Raw genomic sequence first — 26862 nt, 5'->3', positions numbered from 1 at the left:
GCTTTTGATACAGACTCTTGATATTTTGTTGTTCCTCCCAGCTGGGACTCACTTTTCTTCTCTTACTGCCCAGTTGACTTCTCGTTCTTTGATTTCAGCTTAAATGTCGCTTCTCTGACTGGTTCTGTTCTGCTGATTATTGACTCAGTTACCTTGTGTTCTTCTGCATTCCAGCACTTGCCACAGCAGCATACTAATGTTTGCATGAATATCTGATTGTGGTGTGTCTCCTGCAGTGGACTGTAAGCTCCATGAGAGCAGGGGCCAGGCTGCTTGCTCACAGTTGTGTCTCTCACGTCTAGTATGGTGCTAGCTGCATGGTCAAAGCCCAGTGAATAGTTGTTGAATAAAAGAATGACTGGGATTAAGGACCTATTCAACATTCATAGTTGAGTATATGTGTAATATGTATAACCCTGTGGATGTTAGTAAGTAGTGTGGTTTGCAGTGAGTTGTGTCTTTTTTACTGGGGGGATGTGGACTATATCCCAGTAGACTCTGATAGGACCCTAGAAATCATTTATTTTAGTTCTTCCATTTTATGGATGAAGAAACAAACAACCTGAGGACCAAGATGATCTAGCTGGGTCGGTGACTATGTCAAGATAAATTTGTGTCCGACATCCAAGTCAGAGATTTTCCTACTCTCCCTTAATGTTCCTTTGAAGCACTGTCAGGAGTACATGTTCATTTAATTCATTTAATCTCTGCTTGCCCAAGGTATGGGTTAAACAGGGAAGGCTGAAATTCTTCAGGTGAAGGTGATTATTTTGTTTTTTGACACTGCTAGTTTTGCGTGTGACTAGCCTTATGAAATTTTTAATAAAAATATCCCCCATCCCTTTTTAAGATATGAGCATCCAGTAATTTCATTTCCTGGTATAACAGTATTGCCAAGGAATTAATAAAATTTTATTGTCTACTCCATATGACTAAGTAGTGAAAAACAGACTTAACAAGTTTGAACAGTCATACACAGTGTGTTTTTTTACCAGTTGTTGATAAGAAAAGTAGGTCATCAGTATAGAAAGAATGTTTAGAAACATATTCAAGGATTAATTTTTTTTTTTTTTTTTGAGACAGAATCTTGTTCTGTCACCAAGCTGGAGTGCAGTGGCGATCTTGGCTCACTGCGAATTCCGACTCCCAGGTTCAAGCGATTCTCTTGCCTCAGCCTCCTGAGTAGCTGGGATTATAGGCGCGTGCCACCACACCTGGATAATTTTTGCATTTTTAGTAGAGACGGGGTTTCACCGTGTTGGCCAGGATGGTCTCGATCTCCTGACCTCGTGATCCGCCCTCCTCGGCCTGCCAAAGTGCTGGGATTACAGGCGTGAGCCACCGTGCCCGGCTTCAAGGATTAATTTTTAAGTGAGATTGGTAGGTCACTCATGTCTATAAAAGTTCTGCAGTTGGTTTAAGACCTCCTCTTGGGATTAATTTGGCTCTTTGAGTTGTGTTCTGCTCTTTGAAGAGAGACACAGAATTCAGCTTCTGAGTCTGGTCTAGTGGTACACTTTAGGGAGATGGCTGCTGCCTCAGGCGATTTTATATGGTTCCGCTATGTGTCCCTCAGTGTGTCCCCGGTGGGCAGGTAGCGCCTGCCTTTGTCTTCCCAAGGGAGGTTTCTTCAGCAATGCTTCTTCAAAGCTCCAGGGACCAAAAGAGGTGGTTGTGTTTATAAAGATGCTGGTGATAAGCAGAAAATTGGGAGATGTGGAGGATTGTAAACATGTCATCCTTGCACATTGTCTCTGTAATAGAAATATGTATTTCTATCATTGAAGAGCTAGAGATGATTTCGAAGTCCTTATATTTTCTCACATTTTAGTAACTGCAAAATTTCTGTAGTGTCATTCCTATATTTTAAGTGAGTTATAGGCCTCATTGTGGCATCTTTTAGTTCATAAAAGATAAAAGGGTCTCTCTTTAATAAGGTGTGGGAGAATTATAGCTTTTTTTTTTTTTTTTTTTTTTTTTTGAAGAGACATGGTCTCACTTTGTCTTCTGGGATCGAGTTCAGTGATGCAGTAATAGCTCAGTGCAGCCTCAAACTCCTGGGCTCAAGGAATCCTCCTGCTTCAGCCTCCCAAACTGCTGGGATTACTGGCATGAGCCACCACACTCAGTCCAATTTTAGGAATTTTATCTTTTGTCTTCAGGTTTGTTATGTGTTGCTGTTTTGCTGCTCATTTTACTTCTTGTCAGACTTGATTTTCAGCAGTTATTTTCATAGCATCACATTCCACTCTGCAATGCGCTCACTGACTTTCTGCTTCACATTGCCAGTGAGTGCTTACGTTTGAGGTTATGTGGTCCCCAACCTCTCTTTGTAAGAAGTTCCTAAAATAAGTATAGGTTATAAAATGTAAATATAGGAATGCTCATCTTTGAAAACTTTAGAAAGTATCATACCTCTTTATTATACCTCACCTTTTATTTTTTATTTTTTATTTTTTTTGGGTCTCACTCTGTCACCTAGGCTGGAGTGCGGTGTCATGATCTCGGCTCGCTGCAACCTCTGCCTCCCAGGCTCAAGCGATCCTCCTGCCCTCAGCCTCCTGAGTAGCTGGGACCACAGGCATACGCCACCATGCCCGGCTAATTTTTTGTATTTTTGGTAGAGACGGGATTTTGCCACGTTGCACAGGCTGGTCTCCAACTCCTGAGCTCAGCCTCCCAAAGTGCTGGGAATACAGGTGTGAACCACCGCACCTGTAATGTCTCACCTTTTAGATATTATCCTCGGTGTGTGTGTATGTGTGTGTTTCTAGTGTTTTATGCGTGCTCTTTCAGGTTGTTCCTTTTGTTTTTTTTGAGACTGAGTCTCGCTCTGTTGCCAGGCTGGAGGAGTGCAGTGGCACGATCTTGGCTCACTGCAACATCCACCTCCCAGGTTCAAGCGATTCTCCTGCCTCAGCCTCCCGAGTAGTTGGGACTACAGTTGTGCACCACCACACCATGCTAATTTTTGTATTTTTAGTAGAGATGGGGTTTCACTATGTTAGCCAGGAGGGTCTCAATCTCTTGATTTCGTGATCTGCCCGCCTTGGCCTCCCAAGGTGCTGGGATTACAGGTGTGAGCCACCATGCCCAGCCCAGGTTGTTCTTTTCTTGGACAACTGAGCGCATAGTCCTCTGGCTAAACTAAGGATTTTCAGTGAGAAGCAAGATTTGCTTCCTTGGTCATAACAGATGCCCTCTGTTGTTTGTCTCAGTACATTTGAATACCTACAGCTGGTTTCTGTATTTTGATTTTTCCATTTTTACTCATGTTTATAAAGTGTACACAAAGTGCAGTTTCATATTTAAGTGTTATACAAACTGGCCAACTGGACTGGGGGCTGTCAAAGCAGCACCCGCAGGATAGAGCTCTAAGTCCCATTGTTGGCTGATGTGGAGAAACTAAATTGTATATATGATTCGGGATTGATGGTTGGAAAAGTATGACAGTTCATGGGCCGAAAAGTTGGAATTGCCCTGTACTTTGTAGTTCGAGGTCTCTGCTTCTTTCTCAGAAGTTCTTTATCTTTGGAGGAGTTATACATCTCTAGGCTGAAATGTGATGAGCCTGGAATTGATGAGCATAAGAACCCTCTCCAGTCCTAGCTCGGAGGCCCGAGCCTGGAGGCTTCTTGGTAGATCTTATTTGCATTTTCTCTTTATTCTTAGAAACTTTAAAAACTAAAGGATATTGAGTTATTGAATTGAAACAAAATGCACTTTTACTGGTATGCCTCATTCTTGGCATCTTACCTGTTACCTGGATTAATAATGATGGGATGAAACTATTTGGGAGGCTATAATGCATGTGAATTTTTTTCCCTTAATTTTTACCATTCCTGGTGTCATGATCAATTGAACCAACATCAAGGCTATTCATACTTGGAGTCAGTCGGTCATGCTAAGTGGTCAGTAGTTTTTCTAGAAAAAACATTTTTTTCAACTAGTCCGTATCAGCAGTGGAATACAAATCTCTTTCAGCCAAAACTGCTGTTTATGAGGAGATCTGTTGTGTATCTGACATTTTGCTGTGCTTTATAGCAAATGTTGCGTGTGGTCCTTTTTCTTCCTTTTTTAAACAGCTTCTATTAAAATAGATAAGGCATGTTTTTTTCTTGGAATGTCTCATGTATGAATCTGTTAAAGAGTTGCATGCAGTAAAAATATGCTATTTGTTAGGTAAATTCTTTCTTTGAGTGTCACTGCTGGATTTCATTTAGAAAATTTGAAAAAGCTCAGCTATCTCATATTCAGAAATGATTACTTTTTTTTTTTTTTTTTTTTAAGAGACCTGATCTTGCTAGAGTGCAGTGGCATGATCATAGCATACTGCAGCCTCAAACTCCTGGACTCAAGCAGTCTCCCTGCATCAGCCTTCGTAGAGACAGTGTCTCATGTTGTCCAGGCTGGTCTTGAACCCCTGGCCTTAAGCGATCTTCCCACCTCAGCCTCCCAGAATGCTGGGATTACAGGCATGAGCCAACATGCCCGGCCAAATTTTTATATTTAATCAGAGTACCTCCTATGTTTGCTTTGGGTGTCTGCTCTCTTGTGAATGTGTATTCTGTGTAGGCTTACATATTATTACATTTCCAGCTTCCTTTTTTTTTTTTTTTTTTTGGAGACAGAGTTTCGCTTGTTGACCAGGCTGGGGTGTAGTGGCACAATCTTGGCTCACTGTACCCTCCGCCCCCTGGGTTCAAGCAGTTCTCATGCCTCAGCCTCCTGAGTAGGTAGGATTACAGGAACCCGCCACCATGCCCAGCTAGTATTTTGTATTTTAGTAGAGACGGAGTTTCACCATGTTGGCCAGGCTGTTCTCAAACTCCTGAGCTCAGGTAATCCACCTGTCTCAGTCTTCCAAAGTGCTAGGATTCACAGGTGTGAGCCACCCTGCCCGGTCTCCAACTTCTTAAAAGGAATTTTAAACTGCTGTCACTGTCATTTAAATAGCTGAGTTTAGGATACTTGTCTCCTCATCTGCTATCTTACCTGCCTTTTTCTATTAAATAACACATCGGATCTCTTCTACATTAAAGTACCTGCCATACAGGTAACAGTGGCTTGGAGGGAACATGGTCTTTCCTCTAATGGGACATTTTAGACTCTTCTTGCGGTTGCCACTGGCTGAGGGAGCATTCTCTGCCCACTGAACACTTGAGTAATTGACGCCCTGGAATGGTCTCAGCAAATGGGCTGAGCAGGATTTTGCTACTAGTAGGGGTTTTCCTGTATGTGTTCCTAGCAGGATGTGTTTCCTTTTGTATGAACCATAGAAGTACATCTGCTGGAATCTTTAAACAGATAGCTTTTCAATAAACAGGAAAAATGTCAAAATTGTCATTTTTTATGAGATGGAAGTAGAGGGAATAGAGAAAAAATGTAACATTTACTCAGGTGTTTTGAGTGTATTTTATTTGGTGCTGTTGCAATATAAATACCCTGTCTTGTCTGCATTTTGTCCTCCTAACACCCAACATCATGTTTCCTAAATAACTTATAAGATAACTTTTCTTTTTTTTTTTTTTGAGATGGAGGTTTGCTCTGTCACTCAAGCTGGAGTGCAGTGACGCGATCTCGGTTCACTGCAACCTCTGCCTCCCAAGTTCAAGGAATTCTCCTACCTTAGCCTCCTGAATAGCTGGTATTATAGGCGTGTACCACCACACCCAGCTAATTTTTGTATTTTTAGTAGAGATGGGGTTTCACCATGTTGGCCAGTCTAGTCTCGAACTCCTGACCTCAAGTGATCCACTTGTCTCGGCCTCCCAAAGTGCTGGGATTACAGGCATGAGCCACCATGCCCGGCCCTCTTCTTTCCTTTGTATTTTGTTTTTTGAGACGTGGTCTTGCTCTGATACCCAGGCTGGAGTGCAGTGGCATGATCATGGCCCACTGCAGCCTTGATTTCCTGGGCTCAAGCAATCCTCCACCTCAGCTCTCCGAGCAATTGGGACCACGGGGGTGTACTACAACATCACAGCCAGCTAATTTTTTTTATTTTTTATAGAGATGGGGTCTTACTATGTTGCCTGGGCTGATCTTAAACTCCTTGGCTCAAGTGATCCTCCTGCCTCGTCCTCACAGAATGCTGGGAGTACAACTATGAACCACCGTGCCTGGCATATAAATTTTCTACATTTAACTTCACATGGTAGTATTATAAGGAGCATGCCTTTACACTCTCCTAGAGGTTGAGGATTATCAGCTGACTAATAAGATGATTATTGCAAGAGTACAAATTTTCTCTGACAAAGCCTTTAAACCATAGAGGTAGAACTTATTTTTACTTGTTCTTGGTTAAAATGTTCACCCAACATGTAAGACAAATTTTAGGCTGGGCGCTGTGGCTCACACCTGTAATCCCAGCACTTTGGGAGGCCGAGGCGGGCGGATCACGAGGTCAAGAGATCGAGACCATCTTGGCCAACATGGTGAAAACCCGTCTCTACTAAAAATACAAAAATTAGCAGGGTGTAGTGGCGTGCACCTGTAGTCCCAGCTACTCGGGAGGCTGAGGCAGGAGAATCGCTTGAACCCGGGAGGTGGATGTTGCAGTGAGCCAAGATCGCGCCATTGCACTCCTCCAGCCTGGCAACAGAGTGAGACTCAGTCTCAAACAAAAACAAAAGGAACAACCTGAAAGAGCATGCATAAAACACTAGAAACATACACACACACACACACACTCCGCAGATAATATCTAAAAGGTGAGACAGGTGCGGTGGTTCACACCTGTATTCCCAGCACTTTGGGAGGCTGGTTTTATAATATATATATATAATCAAATAATCTGCAACCATCAACACAGTCAATTTAGAACATTTTCATTACCTCAAAAGAAAATAAGAAAATGTTCAGTTGTAAACTTCCGAATTAAGATGGCATATCATCAAATTTAGGAGTTCTGTTATCAGCTATCTTGTCCCAAACTGATCAAATCATAAATTAGATAACTAAAATGTCCCCCTAAAACTAAAGCATTTTATAAAGGGAGCTAATTCTCAAAAAAAAAAAAAAAAAAAAGTAAATGAAGAAATCCTGGACTGACACAATAAGCACAAATTCCAAGGAAATACTAGGTATGATTTTAAATGTCTTGTCAGAGAGGGGTTCATTTTTTTTTTTTTTCAAATAGAACATTTTCGTTACCTCAGAAGAAACATACCGGGCATGGTGGCTCATGCCTGTAATCCAAGCAATTTGGAAGGCTGAGATGGAAATATTCCTTAAAGCCAAAAAATTAGTTAGAGACCAGCCTGGGCAACATGGTGAGACCCCCATCTCTACCAAAAAAAAAATTAGCCTGGTGTGGTGGCATACGCTTGTGGTCCCAGCTACTTGGGAGGCTGAGGTGGGAGGACTGCTTGAGCTCAGGAGTTTCAGGCTGCGATAAGCTATGATCGAACCACTACACAGAGTGTAGAGTGAGACTCTGTCTCTAAAACCAAAATAGACTGGGCGCGGTGGCTCACGCCTGTAATCCCAGCACTTTGGGAGGCCGAGGTGGGCGGATCACCTGAGGTCAGGAGTTGGAGACCAGCCTGGCCAACATGGTGAAACCCCATCTCTACTAAAAATACAAAAATTATCTGGGTGTGGTGGCGGGCGCCTGTAATCCCAGCTATTCCGAAGGCTGAGGCAGGAGAATTGCTTGAACCTGGGAGGCAGAGGTTGCAGTGAGCTGAGTTTGAGTCATTGCACTCCAGCCTGAGCAACAGAGCAAGACTCCGTCTCAAAAAAATAAAATAAAATAAAATAAATAAATAAATAAATAAATAAATACTTTTTTTTTTTAAAGAAGAAGAAATATTACACTCTTAGAGTTAGCTATCCCTTTGTATTACCCTGTTTCCCTCCTACACAGCTCTAAGCAACCATGAATCTACTTTCTGTCTCTCTAGATTTGCCTATTCTGGACTTTCATATAAATTAGTATGTAGATTTTTATGACTGGTTTCGTTCATTTATAATGTTTTTAAGATTCATCCAAGTTGTAGCATGTATTAGTACTTCATTCCTTTTTATTGCTGAATAATATTCTGTTGTACAGGTAATATCACATTTTGTTTATCCATTGGATACAATGGATAGTCTGTATTTGGGTTGCTTCTACCCTTTGGCTATTGTAAATAATGCTGCTATGAAGACTCATGTACAAGTATTTGTTTGACTACCTGTTTTCAGTTCTTATGAGTGTATGCCTACGAGTGGATTGCTGGGTCTTATGGTATTTCTTTGTTTAATTGTTTGAGGAACTGCCAGACTTTCCCACATCAGCTGCAACATTTTGCATTTCCACTAGGAGTGTATGAGGATTCTGATTTGTCTACATTCTCATCAACCCTTGTTATTCTCAGAATTTTTTATTTTAACCATCCTAGTGGGTATGGAATAGTCTCTCATTGTGGTTTTGATTTTCACTTCTCCATTGATTAATGATGTCCAGCAACTTTTCATGTGTATTGGACATTTGTATATCTTTTTTGGAAAATGTCTTCAAGTCCTTTGATTCATTTTTAAATTGGACTGTGTTTTTATTATTGAATTGTAGGAGTTCTTTATATATTCTAGGTACAAGTGCCTTATCGGATATAAGGTTTGCAAAAGTTTTCTCCCATTCTATGAGTTGTCTTCAATTTCTTGATAGTGTCCTTTGAGGCACAAAAGTTATAAATTTTGATGGAATCAGGTTTTCTAATTTTTCTTTTGTTGCTTGTGCTTTTGGTGTCATATCTTAGAATCCTTTGCCCAATCCAAGGCTATGAAGATTTACTCCTGTGTTTTCTTCTCAGAGTTTTATAGTTTTAGCTCTTATGTCTAGGTATTTGATCTATTTTGAGTTAGCTATTTTACGTATTGTTCCAGTACCATCTGTTGAGAAGAGTTTTTTCATTGAATTGTCTTGGCACTCTTGTGCCAAAGATGTATGAGTTTACTTCTGGACTTTAATTATTTTCCATTGATATAAATGTCTATCCTTATTCCAGTACCACACTGTCTTGATTACTGTTGCTTTGTAGTGAGGTAAGTTTTGAAATCAGGAAATAGGAGTCTTCCTAACTTGTTCTCTTTTTTCCCTCCTGGGTCATTTGGGTATTTTTGGATCCCTTGCAATACCTTCATTCATTTCTACAAATAATTCATCTGGGAGTCTGATAGGGATTGCATTAAATCTATATCTTAGTTTGGGGAATCTTGCCATCTCAACGCTAAGTCTTCTGATTTTTGAACTTGGAATTTCTTTTCATTCAGTTGTGTCTTTAATTTCTTTCAACAGTGTTTTGAGTTTTCAGAGTACGAGTCTTTCACCTCCTTGATTAAGTTTATTTCTAAGTATTTTATTTCTAATCTATTGTGAGTGGAATTGTTTTCTTAATTTCATTTTTGGATGGTTTCTTCTGGGTTTGTAAAAATACAACTAGGCATGGTAGCTCATGCCTGTAATCCCAGCACTTTGCGAGGCCAGGACAGGAAGATCACCTGTGGTCAGGAGTTCGAGATTAGCCTGACCAACATAGTGAAACCCCATCTCTACGAAAAATACAAAAATTAGTCGGGTGTGGTGTAGTCCCAGCTACTCGGGAGGCTGAGACAGGAGAATCGCTTGAACTCTGGAGGCGGAGGTTGCAGTGAGCCGAGATTGCACCACTGCGCTCCAGCCTGGGTGACAGAGCAAGACTCCATCTAAAAAAAAAAAAAGGTTGATTTTTGTATATTAATCTTGTATCCTGCAACCTTACTGAACTTACTAGTTATTTTAGTGGATTCCTTAGGATTTTCTGTATATAAGATCATGTCTTCTGCACACAGAAATAGTTTTACTTCTTTCCAATCTGAATGTCTCTTATTCCTTTTTCTTGCCTGATTGCCTTGGCTAGAACCTGTACTACAATCCTGAATAGAAGTGGCAAGGGTGGTCAAGCTTGTCTTATTCTTGATCTCAGGGAGAAGGCATCTTTCGCCATTGAATATTGAGTTAGCTGTGGTATTTTCATGGATGCTCATTATCAGGTTGAGGAAATTCCCTTCTATTCCTAGTTTCTTGAGTGTTTTGTCATGAAAGGGTATTTAATTTTGTCAAATGCTTTTTTTTTTTTTTTTTTGATTCAGAGTCTCACTCTGTTGCCCAGGCTGGAGTGCAGTGGCACTGTCTCAGCTTACTGCAACCTCTATTTCCCGGGTTCAAGCAATTCTCCTGCCTCTGCCTTCTGAGTAGCTGGGATTACAGGTGCTCACCACCATACCTGGCTAATTTCTGTATTTTTAGTAGAGACAGGGTTTCACCATGTTGAGCAAGCTGGTCTTGAACTCCTGACCTCAAGTAATCCCCCTGCCTCAGCCTCCCAAAGTGTTGGAATTACAGGCATAAGCCTCTGTGCCCAGCCTCAAATGCTTTTTCTGTGTCTGAGATAATTGTGTGATTTTTTTTCTTCTATTGATATAATGTGTTACATTAATTGATTTTCAGATGTTGACCCAACCTTGCATTTCTAGGATAAATCCCACTTGATTGTGGTGTATAATTCTAATTCTTTTTCTACGTTGCTTGATTTGGTTTGCTGGTATTGTTGAGGATTTTTTCCATCTGTATTCATAAGAGATATTGGTCTGTAATTTTCTTGAGATGTCTTTGTTTGGTTTTGGTAACAGGATAATACTGGCCTCATACAATTAGTTTGGAAGTGTTCCCTTCTCTATCTTTGGAAAAAATTTGTGAGTAATTGGTATTTTTTAAATGTTTCATAGACTTTAGCAGTGAAGTCATCTGGGTCTGGGCTTTCTTTGTCTGCGGTTGGTTTATATTCATTTTTTTTTTTTTTTTTTGAGACAAGGTTTTGCTCCGTCGCCCAGGCTGGAGTGCAGTGGCGTGATCTCGGCTCACTGCAACCTCCGCCTCCCAGGTTCAAGCAATTCTCATGCCTCAGCCTCCCTAGTAGCTGGGACTCCTGGCTAAGTTTTGTATTTTTAGTAGAGACTGGGTTTCACCATGTTGCCCAGGCTGATCTCGAACTCCTGACTTCAAGTGATCTGCCTTCCTCAGCCTCCCAAAGTGCTGGGAGCCACCATGCCCGGCCTGCATTCTTATTATAGGTATCATTCCCTTCATTTTGTGGATGGGAAACTGAGGCTCAGAGAGGTTAAGTAATTTGCGAATATGTTGCAGAGCTCGGATTTGAATCCAGATTATCTTATGTCAGTTACTAGGATGACAGTAGTAGCTAGTATTTATTGAGTGATTAATTTTGTGTATTTAACCGTACAAGGTACTATTATAGCATAAGAATCTCCTGCCACCATCCCATCACCAATTGATCATTTAATGATCACTTCAACTTTATATGCATTATACCCATTTTTGGATAGAGGAATTAACACTTAATGGAGATTTAGTGACTTGCTGTACTGTACCATGGCCAGGAAGTAAATAGTACAGCTGTGCTTCTCACTTACAAGGCTGTCTGACTCTGGAGTTTGCTCTCTTAATTGCTATTCTCTATTGTGTGCCTGGAGGGCCTGAGACATTCTGTGCAAGAAAAGCGGCTATGCCACATGTACACAGCTGAGCCTAGATCAGATTTGACCTTGGAAGTGAATGGGCTCACGCTGCCCTTCAAGCTCCGCTTAGAGATGCCTGACTTGCACAGCACTGTGGAAGCACTGACTTTTCCTACTCTCTCTGCTCTATAGCTAACATTCTACTCTGTGATTGTAGCAAAAGAACTTTTATATCATTTTGTCCACATGTATTTAGGACAAAAATAAGATTGCATAATATGGACATAACTTTTTTTTTTTTTTGAGTTGGAATCTTTCTGTGTCGCCCAGGCTGGAGTGCAGTGGCACCATCTCGGCTCACTATAGCCTCCGCTTACCAGGTTCAGGCAATTCTCCTCCCTCAGCCTCCTGAGTAGCTGGGATTACAGGCGCCTGCTGCCATGCCTAGCTAATTTTTGTATTTTTAGTAGAGATGGGGTTTCACCATGTTGGCCACGATGGTCTTGATCTCCTGATCCGCCCGTCTCAGCTTCCCAAAGTGTTGAGATTACAGGTGTGAGCCACTGCGCCTGGTGGAAATCACTTTTTAAGGTAGTTTAGTATGTATGTCAGCCAGAAGATTTGTATAGTATCTTTCAGTGAAGACAAAGCATTTTAAATATTTATATTAATGTTCATATTTTTGTGAGGTTAGAGGGTATCTGGCCTATTTGAGTGAAGAGGAAAAATTGTCTCTTTTTCAAGTAAGAGGCCTTCCTCAAATATCCATTCACATTTAAAAGTGAGGTTCTAAAAGCTGACCTTATGCCTGTGTGGGTGGAGGGGCACATTGAATGGTGGACCTCACTGAGGGCAGTGATGTCTGATCTGTTGTTGGGTGGGGCAGGTGATATCTTGGGAGCCAGGAGCGACAAGGGGTTGGGGGCCCCACTGTATAGAACCAGGCTGTCAGTGAGGCACCTGTTCACACCTGTGCTGGGTGTCATCCAGTCCAGGGCCTACAGTCAGGCCTATCCTGGCTTCTGCTGGGGAGAGGGCAGGCCAAGTCCCTGGTTGTGCAGCCCTGAATGGAGCGGATCTGGGTGTCCAGCTGCTCCTAATTCAGGCTTTCAGTCATTTTCTCTGCAGCCCCCTCCCACATCCCTGTCTTTGGAGACACAATTTCTCCTTAGAGTGTTCTGGGGATTCATAGTGGGCCTTGATGTCCTTTTTGTGAGCTCCTCCTGAGACTCAGCTGAATAGAGGACACTCACACTTCTGTCAGTTACATGTGCATGACAGCTTTCCATCTTCAAAAGTTTGTTGTCACATTTGCTCTCTTGTAAGCTCTTTTCCAGTCCTCTTGTCCTTTCAAGTTTTTCCCTGCTTTCATTTTATTAGGATTTTAGGAAGGAGATAAGTGCTGTTTGTGTTTCTTTTGTAAATTACTTCTTCATATCCTTTGCCTAATTTTCTGTTGGGTTTTAATTGTATGAATTTGTAAGAACGTTTTATTTATGAAGGATGTTAATTCTGGCATGGTGCAATCCTTTTTCTTCTACATTAACTTTTGAAACACTTGCTTGAAGATGCTTGTGGGGATTGCAGCTTCTATAACTTGTACAGATGGTTGCAGATGGTTGTGTGGGGAAGTGGATCCTGAGACCAGTTGGCTGTACGTTGGCTTTTGTATAGATGTGCTTTCCTTTTGCTTTTCACCACCTCACGGAAGCTGTCTTATCTCACGCTTAAGAAGTATTCAAACTGATTCCAAAATGAAGGACCCTGGCCGCATATCATTTGCCATCTCCTCTACCAAAGACTCAAAATATATGGCCCTGGTAGTCAACTGGGAAAGTCAGGCAATAACAGCTGGGCTGAGGAACGTGGATGCTCAATTGCCTGCCAAGGGTCTGTTACTTCAGCCCAGCTACATGCCCCCAGCATTGGAGAGAGGCCACTTTCACACATGCCTTGGAAGGGTAAGAGACTCTGGCAAAAATAAATTCGTCTCTGCATTTAGCAGTGGGCTCAGGGCCATGAGGAAGGGAATTAGAGGAAAAGAATTAGCAACAGCCCACCATGTGTCCCGTCTGGCATGAATGGACAGGTGTTAGCTCTCCTCTGTATATGAGGATCTGATTTTCAGCTGAGTTGTCGATGTTGAAGCATGTTCCATTTCCACTTAGATTTTTATCCAGGATCCTTCTATCTAACCAACATGAACACAATGTCCTGCAGTAGCACATAGGAAAATTACATTGGGTGCAGTCTAGGAAATCTTAATCAGGGAGGGCCTGGTGATCCGAAAGCACAAAGCTGTCAGTGTCTATCAGGCAATTTAGTGGAATTTGGAGTCTGAAATGACACATAAGGCAGCCTAGGAACCTAGCTCTGTGTCACCTCCCCTCCCCTTCAGAGCCCTGGTTTACTAGGGAAGTGGCTGTGGTGGATGATCAGCTCAGTGAAAACCCAGCCTGGTTTTGTTTCCCCTCCACAATAGCCCCTGCATTTTTCCTTTCCTCGGTCCCAACTGTTACTACTGTATCACTTCAGGCCTTCCTCAAGTCTGGTTTACTGTCAAATAGCTTCCTAGCCCAGTACCTGGCTTTGAGCTTGTTCCTGTCTAAGCCGTCCAGTGTGCTTCTGCCACATTTGCTGTCACCCTAAACATCACTTTGATCACATTGCTTTCCATTTAAATACTTTTGCTCTGCTTTTCCCAGACCTGGCTCTTACCCGTTAGGCTGCTTTAGGCTGACTTTTCCTGTTTCTCACTGTGTACCACTTAGCACTAGGCGGTTTGGTGTAGTGAGTTGCTCTGATTATTACGTCTGTGTTAAACGGAGATTAGAAGGCTTTTGAAGTCAAGGGTGATGGCTGTGTCTTTGAATTCCTCCCATAGTTATTCTTGTTGAAACACTCTGGGGAATAGATATAATTCTCAGACAGCAGAGTGTTGATGTGTAGGGAAAATGTTTACAATCTGAAAAATTACCTTGGCAGGCTGAGGACAAAGCCACAAAATTATAACTTGTTTTTCGGCTTTCTTCAGCCTCACCTCTACCAGCGAATTTCACTTTGGAGTTTTCTTATCTATAAAAGGGGAAGGGTTGAAGCGCGTTATTTGTCAGCTCCCACCCAACCCTGAAAGGCTTATTTTCTTTAATTCTTTCCCTTAATCTTTCCATTGAAATTAAAACTGATGAGCTGTTTCTGGATCTTGAATTAGGAATTTTTCATTTCTTTGTAATTCTTTCCCTGACGCATTTTGCAGTTGTCTCCGGATATGTGCTGCTAAAAGAAATTTGGATTGCAATTTGGCTACTTTTTAGGAGAGCAGACAAAATGCCATACCATTCTGTTTTTCCTACTTGGAACGTTTCATTTGTAAAAGTAAAGCTTTTCAGTTTGGTGCACAATTCTAACATAATTCTCACTCTTCCTTTGCAGACACAATGAGGCGAGTGGTACGACAGAGCAAGTTTCGGCATGTATTTGGGCAAGCGGTGAAAAATGACCAGTGCTATGATGACATCCGGGTTTCTCGTGTGACCTGGGATAGTTCCTTTTGTGCTGTCAATCCCAGATTTGTTGCCATAATCATAGAGGCAAGTGGGGGAGGAGCGTTCCTTGTCCTCCCTCTGCACAAGGTAGGTAATTTGATCTTCCATTCTGGTAGACACCCTCTGATAGTCTCCATATTTTTTCCTTAATAGATTGACAGTTCACTAAGAATTGTATTTGTGAAACCATTAGACTCTGATGTAATTGAGGTTAAGTTCCACATGCCTTACTAACCACATCAGTTTTCCTCTAACAGAGGATCATTAAATAGAGTAGTGACCTCTGTTCTAGGGATGCCCTCTGTGGATGAAAACATTATTATAATGATGTTGTGAGCATGGGCAGGCATAGGAATTTTAAGATTGCATTCTTAATCATCTGCTTTTCACAAAAAGTTTTCTTTTAGAGTGCAATTTTAAAAACAGGCTTTTACTCCAAAGTAAAGTTTTAAAAACAGTTACATTTTCAAATGGGCAGAAATTTGTAAGATAATATTCTCTTTTTTGTGAAGTCATAAGGATGAGCCCTTTTTCTTTTCTTTTTTCTTTCTTTCTTTTTTTTTTTTTTTTGAGTAGGAAATGGAACAAGAACTCAAGAAAATGTCCTCAATACAGATTTCAATTCTGGACAATAATAAGTTTCAGCATAGAATTTAAACAGTGTTAACAAGTGGGAGAAATAACGGATCTTTACTGAGAATGGTTCTATGTGTTCTTCAACTTCAGTGGGGTTCCAAGCCCTCCTCCTTCCTTTATCCTCCCAGAAAGCCTGCTCCCAGGTGGGAGATTAGATAGGAATTTTGTGCACTTGCTGACCAATCATGAATACGGCAGATCAAAATCTGTAGTTACTTTATCAGCAAATCCCAGAATTGCAAGTAATGAAGAAAAAAAGCTGTGAAGAGGGCCTAGAAACAGTTGTTTTCTGGTTAGCTTTTAGGAGGAAAGTGAGTTTGGTGAGTCCTGAGCTCCAATGATAAGGACTTGGTGCTGGTGAGGATGCAGATGTTGAGTCGTATGACAGCTGTTTCCACTCTGCTGAAAACAGCAGGGGAAGTGAATCCCTGCTGTGTCTGAGCCCCTTATATTCAGGGTGCATCTCATCACAATGGACCGTGTGATTCTGAGAGTGGTTACAATAAAGTGAATTTCTGTCAAAGGGTTGTTTCCCATTGTGTGTTGATGTTTTTTCCTTGGGAAAACTCTCATTGGGAAAATGTCCAATTCTCTTGGACTTTTGTTTCAGAGATGCTGGTGACTAACTTGTTTTATTATAACATCTAATTTTTACTTCAGTGGCCAGATAGCTAACACAGTAGAACCATCTCCTAACCAAAGAAGGGAGATGGGTGCCTTTGGGGAACAAATTTGATATGTGTTTTCAAATGTACCTTCTTATTGGCGAAGATGAATCTTTTCATTAAGTTGAAAATTTATTTTCTCTTTGGATACTTTTATTTCTGTTCAAAAATTGTTGTTCAGTGGCAAATAAGTATACGACACTGTTATAACTGTTCTTAATCTGGTTTTGGAGTGGGGATTTGAACTCAAGGCCAGTTGGATTTGGTCTCCACATTGTTTTAGCTTATTCCTTCCCCAAGAGCAAGGGACATTTGGAAATCTGACATTTTACTGGTAGGCTTTATGGCAGCCAACTGAGAAGATAGCCATAGCTTGTCAGCTAAGGTCAGACACGAGCACAATGATCTGTTTTGGAGTTACGAGTTTTTTATTTCCCCTTTTATAGACTGAGGGATAAATGTAAGACATTTTTTTTTCCTTCAAAGAATTGGAACAAGCCAATTAAGAAGCACAAAATAGACATAATGAATGGCTAATCTTCCTCTGAATTCAGACATCTCATTTCAACTTTCACATCCACAAAGGTTCTGTGTCTTTGCTTTTACAAACCATGAGAAACTGAGTTTCACTTACCCATTTGAGGGAGACCTGTATGCAGTGCCCCAGCTAACTGATCTTATGATTTGGTTTTCCCTTGCATTCAATGACCTACACTTAATGAATATGTCCTTGTATTTCGTTCTTTAACCAGCATTGCGGGAACTAGGATAGAATAAGTTGCTTTATAAATTGTCATGTTTAGATGAGGTTTTGCTTTTTAGAGGAGCCTCAAGGGTCTTTCCCAGGCTTTAATACTGTCTGTCTAGCTTTGCTCCTTAAATATTAGTTTGTTTTAGAGGAGGTGACATTGGTATAAACTAAGCCCTGTGACAACTATTGGAAATAAGATCAATACTTGGGTTTCTGTAATTGATAGGTTCACGTATACTGTGTGAGATTTTTGTGTATTATAGTGTGTGTGTTTAGCTCTTAGCGGCAGTGTGGCATAGAGGAAAGATCACAAATCTGGGAATTGATGAGCTGTGGAGTTCAGTCCTGGCTCAGTCACTGACTTGTAGTGGGACGTGGATGTGTCTCTTTATCCTTCCGCTCCTCCATTTCTCTCTCTATAACATAAGCAGCTGTGTATAAAAGTTACTTTCTGGCCGGACGCAGTGGCTCACACCTGTAATCCCAGCACTTTGGGAGGCCGAGGCGGGTGGATCACCTGAGGTCAGGAGTTCGAGACCAGCCTGGGCAACATGGTCAAACCTCATCTCTACTAAAAATACAAAAAAAACTAGCCAGGTGTGGTGTCAGGCGCCTGTAGTCCCAGCTACTCGCAAGGCTGAGGCAGGAGAATGGCGTGAACCCAGGAAGCAGAGCTTGTAGTGGGCTGAAATCATGCCGCTGCACTCCAGCCTGGACAACAGAGCGAGACTCCATCTCAAAAAAAAAAGTTATTTTCTGCCTTGGTAATTCTAGATGATGTCAGAAATGCTTCTCACCTCCCATGGTTCTCAGCTATGAAGTGATTTCCAGTGCAGCTGGTGTGTACTCAAAATTCAGCAAACACATTTGTTCCATTTTTGTCCCCCTAATTCAGTGTATAACTTTGGAAAGTAGATGCCTTTTTACTCCTGACTGCTTTTTCACTAAGGCAAAGCTGAGCCCAGCAAAGAGGAGTGGTCCTGTGGTCCCTTATGACTGTTGTGTGCCGGGTAATTCTCAGAAGGATCTGCTGTGGCAGGGCTTGGCACATGAGCCCTGGAGCGTCAGGTGACACTTGCCTTTCTTTTCTTCTGAGTTGCTATTCCTACCTGAGATGCTGGCTGGTTACCAGGCATCAGTAGCTGGTAGAAAATAGAACCATCTTCCGTGTTATCAGAAAACCTACATTTCTCTATGGGGCTGACTGCCTTCTTGATATCTACCTTATAGTTTTGGTATAGTCATGAATATTTGAATAATGGTTATACATTTTACAGCTGATATTTGATTGTTTATATAATATGAGTGAGTCTTCATATGTGATTAGTTGGTTTGATTGTCTATAAGCTGAGTACATGCTGTGTGCCAGTACCTGTGCCCTTCAGGAGCTTATGTCTAAGAAAGCGTCCTAGCAGATTGCTGGCACTGAGGTGTTTGTCTCCTCGTTAAAAGTACAGCCTCGAAGAAGAAATATGATGGGGACTCCAACTACACGGTGAACCCATTAATCCCTTTTCAGTACAGGGCTTTGTAATACTAGGGCTCTTTACCCTGGAAAAGAGACTCCTATAACTTTAGTGTCTTGGCAACTATGAAATAGTTCTATCATGAGGTGTCGCTTTGGTTTAAAGGCAAAGAAAAACTAAATTCCCGGTTATAATATGAAGATAGCAATGATGTTTAGATGTGTGTTAGGCTCCAATACGTGTTGATAGCAGCCTGGGATAATTTTAAACATGAACCTTAAGAGGTGGGTATGGCTTTTAATAGTTACCTCATGGGCTTCTGAGAATGTTTTCCCTTTTTTGTTTCTGGTTATAGACAGGCAAGTTAGCTTTGGTGATGCATTTGGGACTCTGTACATAATAATATTGAATATGTACATGTTGGAATTAAGGTGGATTATGACCCTTTCAGAAAGGCTCCCATTTGAAAACATGGTTTTCCATGAATTTCTTTTGAAAGCTATTTAGTGTCAGCAGTAAATAAGGCTTATTATTGCAACCTCATGAGGCTTGTGGTTAGATTCTGGGAGAATGTAAAGTAAGTTAGATATGGTCTCTGTCTTCTAGGACTTAACATCTAAAGTGAAAAGAGTAATAGGGATAAATACATCAAAGCCCATGCATATACAAAGACACACACACATACATGCAGCAAGCAGCATGCTTAGGAATGAATGTATGCTTATTTTAAGCGTATGGTTTATCAGGTTTTTTGTTAGGAAGGTTTTATTAGGGAAAGTGGGATTTTTGAAGCGGTTGCTGCTGGAGGAATATGGGAAGTCCTCAGTCCTGAGGTGGGGTGATTTAGATTAGCACACGTGATTCTCGCTCTCTTTTGTAATGCTTCCATCAAGCTGTGGCTTGCCACTCTGCCATGACTTTTCAAGGTGTGGCTTGGTGCATTTACTTATTCTTTAGTCCTTCAGAGGATGAATAATAGCAGTCTTGCTGAACACAAGTTGGCTTTGTGGTTTTGGCTATGAGGGATACTTTTTTTTCTTGCCACAACTGCACAAGCTGCCTTGTCTCAAGAGCACACAGGTTTTCAGCCCTCTGTGTAATCTACCACGTTGGCATGAATAAGCCTTTCCTTTGTGGAGCAGCCACACTCGTGATGTAGATAGAACTGAGGCATTCCCTCCCTATTGTGAACCGTGGAGGCTCATACACACCAGTGTTTCTGGATAGACACACATACAACCCCTCGCCTCCCCCACCCCCCCCCCACACACACACTTCAAATCACAACAAGCCTGTAAATCCTGCCTTAAACAAGTAAGAGTGGGAGGAATCAGTACGAATTATATGCTCTAGATCTCTTGACATTCTCTTGGGTGGAGGATGCAAACTAGATGGCTCCTGTCTTCCCAAATTGCTTTCTTTCTCCCTTCCTTCCTTGAGTATTGTGAAGTACTGTGAAGCAACTTTGGTGAATCGGAGTGATAGGTGATTTCACCCTCACAGTAACTGCCTGGGACAAGAGCACTGCTCTGGCCAGGATAGGATGGGTATGGCCAGGTCTCTTAGTTTTTTGGATCATGATCTCTTCCTCTCTCCCATGAGCTCCTTTGTTGTAGCTGTGTGGTACTTTCTTATACACAACTGTGTTTCTCCCATTTATTTTAGGAACTGTGTATGGGAATATTTGGGATCTTGCTTTATTTATGTCTGTGAACCGTTTTTCAACTCATGTTGCAGTTTTTCATCTAGGGTTTTATGAAAGAATTTAGCTCTACAGAAAATCATTCGAGTGACTGTTTTTTTTAGTTCTCCCAAGGATGATACATAGCCAGTCTTCTAGATGCATAGGATGGAAAAGAGCTCATTGCCTATAATAGCATATATTAGGGCATTAGGACTTTAATGTCTTATAGAACCTAGGTTGATGAGGGCTGCTTTAGAATGTTTCTGTCATGTTTGTTGAGGAAGAGATCTTGATTCATTTCAGTCAGTATTCCACTAACGATGCTACTTGGTGGTCTCTTCTTACTGTTCAGTATCCAGCTCAGATGTTGCCTTTGATTATTTACTGAAACAGAGGAACTCATCCATTGGGTTATCTTAGTTGCTTCTTCATACCACTGGTACCACAGGCTGTGTTATCACATTATTAAAATTACTATTCACTTAACAGATGGAGGGAGTGGTTAGAATTATTTGCTCTTGATCTCTGTACTCACTTGGATAGAGGATGCAAACTAGGTGGCTATGTATATGGTAGGCTTTTGTGCAGGCTCTCCAAAAACTTGCCTTACTATATTGTGGTAGGTGGCCTCCCACATTGAATAGAGCTGGCCTGTGTAACCACAGGGTATGATGGAATTGATGGAGTGTGAATTCTGAGACTAGGTCATAAAAGCTCACTGGCTTCTGCTTTGTCTCTTTTGGAGCTGCCATGTTGTGAGGATACTCCAGCAGCTCTGTGGCAAGGTCCATAGGACCTCCTGACGACTGCCAGCACCAACTTAACCAACCAAGCGATGAGCCATCTTGAAAGTAGATCCTGCAGCCCTAGTCAAGCCATCAGGTGACTGCAGCCCTGGTTGACACTATCTCATGAAAAACCCGGGGCCAGAGCCACCCACATAAGCTGTTTTTGAATTCCTGATCCTCAGCAACTCTGTAATGTTTATTGTCTTAATCAGCTGAATTTTAGGATAACTTGTTAATCAGCATTTGATAACTAATACATATATTCTTAGACTGTATTACTTGACTCATAATGTTAGTTCACACAATTCATATATGAGTAATTCACAATGACCTAAAAGGCTTTCTGGTAGTTTTGAACACTGTATTTCCACCTAGCCTTTAAAACAAAAATCTACATAGAAATATAATATCTATATAGATATAAACATTCTTAAGTCCTAAGTGAATAATTGAGGGATTCCTTGCAATAGCAAGAGAAAGTTATGTTATGTGGCAAGATTTTGTTATCCTGTATTCCATGATACCTTCATATAACCTAAAAAAATGTGTTATAAGATCATAGTCATTATCTCATACTTAACTTCAATTGTGTTATTAGTTTTCAGGAAAGAATGTGCAGTGTTAACATGGATGGGACTAAAAGTGATGTTTTATTTTCTTCTTTATAATTACCTGCACTTAAAAATATTTTTTTACAATGAACTTATTACATATTGAGATTTTGAAAAATATTATCAGTAATATTACCAGAGCACATATAAAGAGCTAACTATTGCTTAAATGTTTGTGAAACTTAACACAATACTTCAGAAAAATCACATTCATTCATTCACATACTCATTCCTTAGTGCCTGCATGTGCAGGGACCTGTGGTGGGTTTTTGCTTTTTTTTTTTTTTTTTAATTGAGACAGAGTCTTGCTCTGTTTCCCAGGCTGGAGTGCAGTGGTACGATCTCTGCTCACTGCAACCTCCACCTCCCAGGTTCAAGCAGTTCTCCTGCCTTAGCCTCATGAGTAGCTGGGACTATGGGTGCGTACCATCACGCCTGGCTAATTTTTATATTTTTAGTAGAGACAGAGATTCACTGTGTTGGCCAGGCTGGTCTCGAACTCCTGATCTCAAGTGATCCTCTTGCCTTGCCCTCCAAAAGTGGGATTACAGGCGTGAGCCACCACGCCCAGCCAGGCTTTTAAGAAGCTTCAATAACTGTGCTTGATCTCTCCAGGGGGCTGCTTTGTGCGTGAAGTGCTTTAGCACTGGAGTGTGAGAGATCAGTTTCACCCTAGGCTTAGGAGGTAAGGAAGACATCACAGAGAAGATTCAGTTTGAATTCAGGTTTTGTTTTGTTTTTTTTCTCTGTGTAGGAGCTAAAGATGAAACAGAAGAGGAGCCAACCCAGCTTTTAAACTGTTAAGTTAGTAGAGGGGCTCTGTCCCCAGGAGGGCAAAGAAGTAGGTGGTCAGCACATTCCTCCTTCAGACTCCAGGATCTCTAGTTTAGGTGGATTTTTATAGTATTGCAGAAATAGAATATTTGATTGGAAGGGAAGCAAATCATTTATGCATAGTGTGAACTAACATTATGAGTCAAAAGAAGCTGAAGGATAGCTTTTCGGTAGAAAATCCTACGTTTCGTGACCCTTTCACTTTCAGTGTGAATTTGGCAAAATTGGTATTTTCCTTGCTTGTTATGGGGGAAAGAATTAGAATAAGCACTGTTTTATATTTTAGGATCTTTGTTATAACTAGATCAGCGTGGCATCTTTCCTTTATATCATCTTTAGGAAAAAGCAGTGGCTTCTGTCACCTTCATAGAAATGAGACTGCAGAATGTCAGCAGATTGTACGTGGATTGTCCTCTTCATGAACAGTGTCTCCATTTTTTCACTTGGTAGGGTGGGATCATTCCTCTGTTCTACAGTTGTAGAAATTGGAACTCAGATTGAGTGGTTGTCTAAGACCGTGAGGTTGTTTGTGGATTAGAACTTAGGCTGCTGTATCCTTATTTGATTTGTACATGTATATTTTTCTTAATTTTTTTTCTGAGTGTGAACAATTTTTTTTTTTTTTTTTGGTATAGAATCTGTGATCTAGTCGGGCGCGATGGCTTACTCCTGTAATCCCAGCGCTTTGGGAGACCGAGGCAGGTGGATCACCTGAGGTCAGGAGTTCGAGACCAGCCTGGCCAACATGGTGAAACCCCGTCTCTACTAAAAATACAAAAATTAACTGGGCATGGTGGCACATGCCTGTTATCGCAGCTACTTGGGAGGCTGAGACAGGAGAATGGCTTGAACATAGGACACAGAGGTTGCAGTGAGCCGAGATCATGCCATTGCACTCCAGCCTGGGCGATAGAGCAAGACTCTGTCTCAAAAAAAAAAAAAACAAAACTGTAGTCTAATGGACACTGAATCCTTTGCATTCTTTCTCTGGGATTAGAGAGTTTAATAACAAAAACAGTAACTTGTCAGGTCTTTCATTCTGTCAGTTCAGAGAATTGTCTTAGGTTTGGAAAATACTTGGTCTATACCATGCCTTGTGAGGTCACAGTGGCAGTGATGAAATTGCAGCAGTTCACATTTGTTGCGGGCTTCCTTTAAGTGCCAGGCGCCATGCTGATAAGTGCCTTCTTTCATGGGCTACTTGAGAGGGAATGGCAGTCTCCTGACGGTGCTTTTCTGTGTGATCCGCAGTCTCTGCCAGCACCTGCTGGATTTGCATTGGCTGCATGTCCGCCTTACTGTGCATTGCTGACAGGCAATTTCCATTTCTACACATTGCGGTACTCTGTTTTAGACAACAGTGGCAGTGCCGGTAGCCCTTTGTACAGATGTGGACGTTTGGCACTTGGTAGCTTTGGTGTTAGGGGCAGAGGATTTTGTTCGGAGCCGGCCAGTGTCCTGACATGTCATGGGATGCCCATTCACTGCATCCTGAAATAGATTCTGTCTGATGCCTGGAGCACCTTCAACTGCCAAGTGTATGGGCTGTGAAAAGCTGGGGGACAGGACTGGGAGGGATGGAGGATGCAGGGGGAGGGCACCAGGTGCAGAACAATGACTTCCAAATTATGTCACGAGCTGCCAGCCACACGAGCGCGGCCTGGCCTCATTACCACATGAAGTGCCACAGAAGGGCCTTTTCATTTTCTCCTTGTGACTGTGTTTTCCACAGTCTTGCTGAGAGGGGTGGGGTGGGCACCCTGCTCACTCCCAGTTAACAATGGAGCACAAAGTCCTGGCAGAAGGAACTTCCCAATGTACCCCGGGGCTATTTTTGATGACAGTGAGTGGCTGTGACTCACTGTAAGTGTGTGCCCTGGCAGATGATGGTTTCCACCCCACCCCCTCCCCTGGAGATGAGCAGGCAGCCTTTGTGCGTTTCCTTGGCCAGCTTCTCCTGCTGCTGCAGTTCACTGATATGTCCACAGCAGCCGGCCCGCAGGCCTGACAGGGCTCTGACAGTGGTTTTTACCATATATGGCCATCAGAGCGCTGTGGCTGTCAGCCGGCCAGGATAATTTCCTTCCTTTGCTTTGATTGGCTGCACGGGTGGCTCAGAGAATGGTGGGATCTGAGAGTGTGTGGTGAAGAGAAGCCACTGAGTCAAGTGCAAAGAACGTTTAACTCTTTCCTGGGTTTGTGGAGCGCGCCCGTCTGTGCTAAGCAGGCCGGCAATTGCTGCCAGCCGAAGCCCTCACTGTGTAAACATGGTAACCCCAGTCTGGGAAAGCTGCTATATCTCTGGTAAAGAAAGGTATCTGAATACACATTACTCTGAAATAAACTGAAGGTGTCATGAACACATTTCTGCAGTCATGGTTTTGCCTAGAAGCCACCTTACAACCACATGTAGCAAATCATCTGCTCCTGCTAAGTTGAGTACCTTTGCCAGTTAGGGATGGGACCTGAGTTGAGTCCGGGGAAGACTGAGCTGAGAGGGCGTGTGATGGAAAACATGTCTGCTTTCTTGGAGGAACAGTGACTTGGGTTTCATTTCTGGCTGACTGAATTGAGTCTATACTACAGTCCTCTTGCTTTTGTGAACTGACTGAATCATGGAGCCCAAGGCATTAGCCTCCCACCCCCCAAAAAAGGTTGTAATATTTTTATATTTTTCATCTCCAAGGAGGGTGGATTTTCATTCTGAGGCCTGTGGATTAAACCAGTGCAGAGCTGCAACGGGAAGGGTTAGCCCTGGAGCTCTTCAGCATTCACAGAGCGTTTCAGTAGATCAGTCTCCAGTGTCATTTGCTTACTATGAGGGCTTAGACAACCAGTTTCTCTATTTTCTAATTTGATATTGAATGCTTTAATTTCCCATATTGCATTTACATCTATAGTTCTTTTGCTTTTCAACTTTTGCTTTCCAGCTCAATTTTACTTTAACTAGATTCTGCCTCATCTTGGGTTCCAAGTTTTTATTTGTTCTTAGCCCAGAAGCATCATATGGAATTACTTGTGTGCAATAATGAGCAGAAAGTATTAGGTTTTCACTTTATAAATTCTTTAAGTCAGGAAGTTAGGAAATACAGCTACTCTGGTTGCTATCGCATATTTGGGCAAGGTGGAGTAAGGAAATGTTAACTTTTCTGTGTTTTTGCTTTCTGATAATAAAATGTTTGTAGTTTTACAGTAACTTCCCTCAGGTTCTTAATTGATTTTAAAATATCGTCTATTCAGTGTTAAACCTAGTTTTTAGAGAGGATCTGCAATGCTAAAATTATTTGTTTGGCATTTTCACTTCTGTCCAAAAAGACTGCTGTTTTTCACTCACAGGCAGGTGAAGTCTCTACAGGCCCATACTCCCTTTCCCCAGCAGCTTTTGTTTCTAGCTTACCTTACCTTACAGGGTAACTCAATCTGAAGGGTTTATTCCAGAGCACCTCCTTTTACCTCAGGGTTGGTGTTTCTGGTTCCCTTAAAGTAAAGCCGCCTCAGAATGTTTTATTCCTGGGCCATGAGCTGTCAGTCTCAGGGACCAGCCTGCGCATAAGTCATATATTGTGTGCGCCCATCTTTTTGGTCTGCTGCTGAGTCTCTGTTTTATTTCTATGTGGCTGTCCCCTTGTCCCATGACCACAATCGCTCTAGCTCCTCCCCGTGGAGCAGCAGGGGCTTAAGAGATTCCAACAAAACATGTATCCACATAAATAATACTGTCATAAGAAAAAGGAAGTTGAAAAAAATGGAAAACCCACTTCAATAGATATCCTTCTGACTCCTTTGAACTCTGCACAGTGTGAATGGAGTCCTTATGCTTGGGCTGAAAACTTCCTCTACTTCTGAGCACATGTGTGACTTAACATTCTTCTTGCTGAGTTGAAGAATTCTCAGTATGTATCACCCAAAGCCTAAAATAAGTTATGATTGAAATTTGGGCACATAAAGTGATTTTGATACTCATTTTTTCCTAAAATGAAAACTTAGATGAATATCAGGTAGGGGTTTGAACAATGTGGAAATCTTTAACTGTTCCTTGAGTCAGGTCATGTATAATATCTTTGCTTGCCTTCCGCAGGATGGAGTGGGGGCTCTTAGGCCCTTATATCTTCAGGTATTGTAACCAGTCTGGATAATAGGGATAGAGGATCAGGAGCTGGAAAAGTACTGGAAGTGAGACAGCTGCCTGAGTTGGATTAGATAAGGGAAACCGTGTAGAAAGCAGTATGAATGCAGCACCCTAGGAAGGTTTGGGTTTATACGATGCACTCCAGAATGCAAACTTGAAAGAAATTGTGTGTGGGATACCTTGAGCTTCTTAAAGGGGAATATTTGATTTGACTTATCACTTGAGTGAATGTGTGTCACTTTTTATCCCCA

The 26862-nt window shown here is 41.8% G+C and overlaps 1 protein-coding gene across 1 annotated transcript in view; it reads left to right on the top strand.

Moving 5' to 3' along the window:
- CORO1C (coronin 1C) overlaps nt 1-26862 on the top strand; it is a 124547-nt gene that overhangs the window by 52967 nt on the left and 44718 nt on the right. Inside the window, 1 exon segment of the mRNA XM_031650182.1 lies at nt 14935-15134. Coding sequence (XP_031506042.1) covers nt 14935-15134 — 200 coding nt within the window.

This window comes from Papio anubis, chromosome 9 (genome assembly GCF_008728515.1).
Source record: "Papio anubis isolate 15944 chromosome 9, Panubis1.0, whole genome shotgun sequence".
Taxonomy (NCBI): domain Eukaryota; kingdom Metazoa; phylum Chordata; class Mammalia; order Primates; family Cercopithecidae; genus Papio; species Papio anubis.
The sequence above is the reverse complement of the archived record's forward strand: the minus strand, read 5'-3'. Positions and strand labels throughout refer to the sequence as shown.